This window comes from Echinops telfairi, unplaced genomic scaffold (genome assembly GCF_000313985.2).
Source record: "Echinops telfairi isolate 266 unplaced genomic scaffold, ASM31398v2 ScPeMD7_25;HRSCAF=90, whole genome shotgun sequence".
Classification (NCBI taxonomy): Eukaryota; Metazoa; Chordata; class Mammalia; order Afrosoricida; family Tenrecidae; genus Echinops; species Echinops telfairi.
In genome coordinates, this window is record NW_022103922.1 from 32,929,714 (window position 1) to 32,932,267 (window position 2,554).

The 2,554-nt window shown below is 36.6% G+C and overlaps 1 protein-coding gene across 4 annotated transcripts in view; it reads left to right on the forward strand.

Annotated features, from left to right (window-relative positions):
• Window positions 1-2,554, forward strand: part of UNC13B (unc-13 homolog B) — a 217,106-nt gene that overhangs the window by 57,040 nt on the left and 157,512 nt on the right. For all 4 annotated transcript variants that reach the window (XM_045289169.1, XM_004712397.3, XM_045289170.1 and 1 more), the window contains exon 2: window positions 922-951. In XM_045289169.1, coding sequence (XP_045145104.1) covers window positions 922-951 — 30 coding nt within the window. The remainder of the gene's footprint in view (window positions 1-921; window positions 952-2,554) is intronic.

Below are 2,554 nucleotides of genomic sequence, written 5' to 3' on the forward strand. Positions count from 1 at the left end.
CTGTGGGTTGTGACCCCTTTGGAGGGGGGGTCTCTTGATTCATAACAGCAATATAACCGTTATGAAGTAGCAATGAAAATAATGTTATGGTTGGGGGTCCCCACCACAAGAGGCACTGTATGAAAGGATCGCGGCATCAGGAAGGGTGAGAACCACTGTCCTATAGGGTTGCTGTGAGTTAGCATTGACCCCACAGCAGTGAGTTCAGTTTTGTTTTTTTTTGGTTTGTGTATGTGTGTGTTTGTGTGTTTACCTTCATCCTAATCTTTACTGAAGGAGCTATTTGGTGCCTTCTGAAATTTAATTGTTTTCCTGGATTTGTGGTCTTTGACCTGAGCATTTTCCCAAGAGCTAGCTTGTTATACATAGTCCCCTGTGTGTGATGCGTGCCTATGCAGTCTACCACTCACTGACTCTTAGGAAACAATAATGTGCTTATGATCACTTAGCCAGGAGCCCCTCTTACTATCTGCTGGTTCCTTTCCAAAAAGGAGTCGACTCTCACTCTTACTTTAAAGCTTTTGCCTAAATCTCGTCCACCAGGCACTTTTTTGGGCACGGATGGAGTGGAGTGAGTTTTTTAAAGTTTTCAATAACGAACACTTGTCACTCGAACCCTTAGCAAGAGATCAAACATGAAGCTGGTTGGTTGCCTGCCACAGGTGCAGTTTAACTCTTGATTTCCGTCCTTTTCAGGAGACTGAAAGAGAGATTGCTGTGTTGTGTGTGAGATTAGATTGGATGACTTTTAGATTTAATGAGCTTTCATTGGAAGTCCCAGCTTCTTTTTCGCTATGAAGGTTTAGATTTAAAAATTGTATCCTAAATGCTAACATTGGCACATAGTAGGTGCTCAAGAAAAGTTGATGAATAAATTTGCAAACATTCTTCATGGTGTCCTTTTTTTAATTTCCTTTGCAGTTAAAAGAGCCAAACTCCAGGGTTCACCAGGTAAGGCCAACCTTTTGCTCTTATGTCCTTACTCCCAAACTTTGTGATTTAAAACAGTCTTTCAAAACTTTATTGATTTTATTTAAATTATTAATGAAATGTATTAGATTTACCCATGAAATCAATTCATCAAATCAATTCATTTATCAGGGTTTTTTATTATAAAGAAAGTCATTACTGTTGTACAACATTAAATAATTATGGATATTTATATAGCATAAAAGTTAAAAACCTTAATTCTTGGCCAACTCAATTCCATTTCTTCTAAGTAATTATTTAGTATGTATCTTTTAGACTTTTTTCTGTGTATATGCATGTATAAGCAAATAGATTATGCCTCACATCTTTTTTGAACATTTTATTATACATTAGGTGAAAGTTTACATAGCAAATATCCCTTTCAATAGTTTATACACAAATTGTTCTGTGACATTGGTTGTAATCTCTGCAATGTATCAGCACTTTCCTTATGTCTACCCTGGGTTACGCATTTCTTCTAATTGTCAGGTTTTTCAGCCCCCTCTGCCTTTCATCTGTATTTTTTGGTAAATGTTGCTCTTTTGGTCTTATGTCATTGATTGTTGTAAGGAGTACATTTCTCATAGGCGTTATTGTTTATTTTATAGACCTGTCTATTATTTGGTTGAGAGGTGGTCTCCTGAAGTGGCTTTAGTTCCACACTGAAAGGGTGACTTAGAGCAGTAGCTCCAGGGGTGTGTCTAGTCTATATGATCAGTAAGTTTGGTCTTTTCAATAAATTTTAAATTTTGTTTTATATTTCTTTCTCATTCTAACCAAGATCTTCAATTGTGTCTATAGTCAGAATAGTTGGTTGCAGCAGTAGATGGGCACCATCTAGCTCTTTGCTTTCTGTCTAAAGGAGGCAAGAGTTGATATGGGCCGTTAGTTCTTTAATTACTTCCTTGAATCTTTGTTTTTTTCATTCTCTTTTTTTCCAGGCAGAAAGAGACCAGTCGTTGTACCATAGATTGCTGCTTGCTAGATTGTAAGACCTCAGATAATATTCACCACACTAAGAAGCAGAACATTGTTTTAATGTACGATGTTTTACCAGTTGACCTAGATGTCCTCTGAGAGGATAGTCCTTCACCTTCAAGCTCAGTAGCTTAGCCCCATGAGGTAGTTGGTTAAGTCTTAAGAAGTTTCCATAGCGGTGATTCCTATATGATCTACTGCATGTACGAACATACATGTAACTTATATAAATATGTATGTATAAAAATCCAAAATTCAGGTGTCATCATGTACAAAATCCACAATTCAGGTGTTATTATGTACAACCTCCCACAGCTGTTTAACACACATATCTACTTAAGTATCTTCTCCCAAGTATTGTTTGTTATTGCAGGATTGTATATGTTTTCATTTATTTTTAAATTTTTATTTTTTTGCTGGGTTGTGTATGTTACAGTATTTACCACCATCCTTTATTTTTGTGTGTCTTCCTTTGCCACTTGGGGTCATGCTGTGCTAACTTCCTCCATCTTGAGTATTGGCTTTCCCTGCACCAAAATTAACATATCTCTACTAGCTAGTTTCTATCTTTTCATTATGATGAATAATGCTGCAATGAACATGGTTA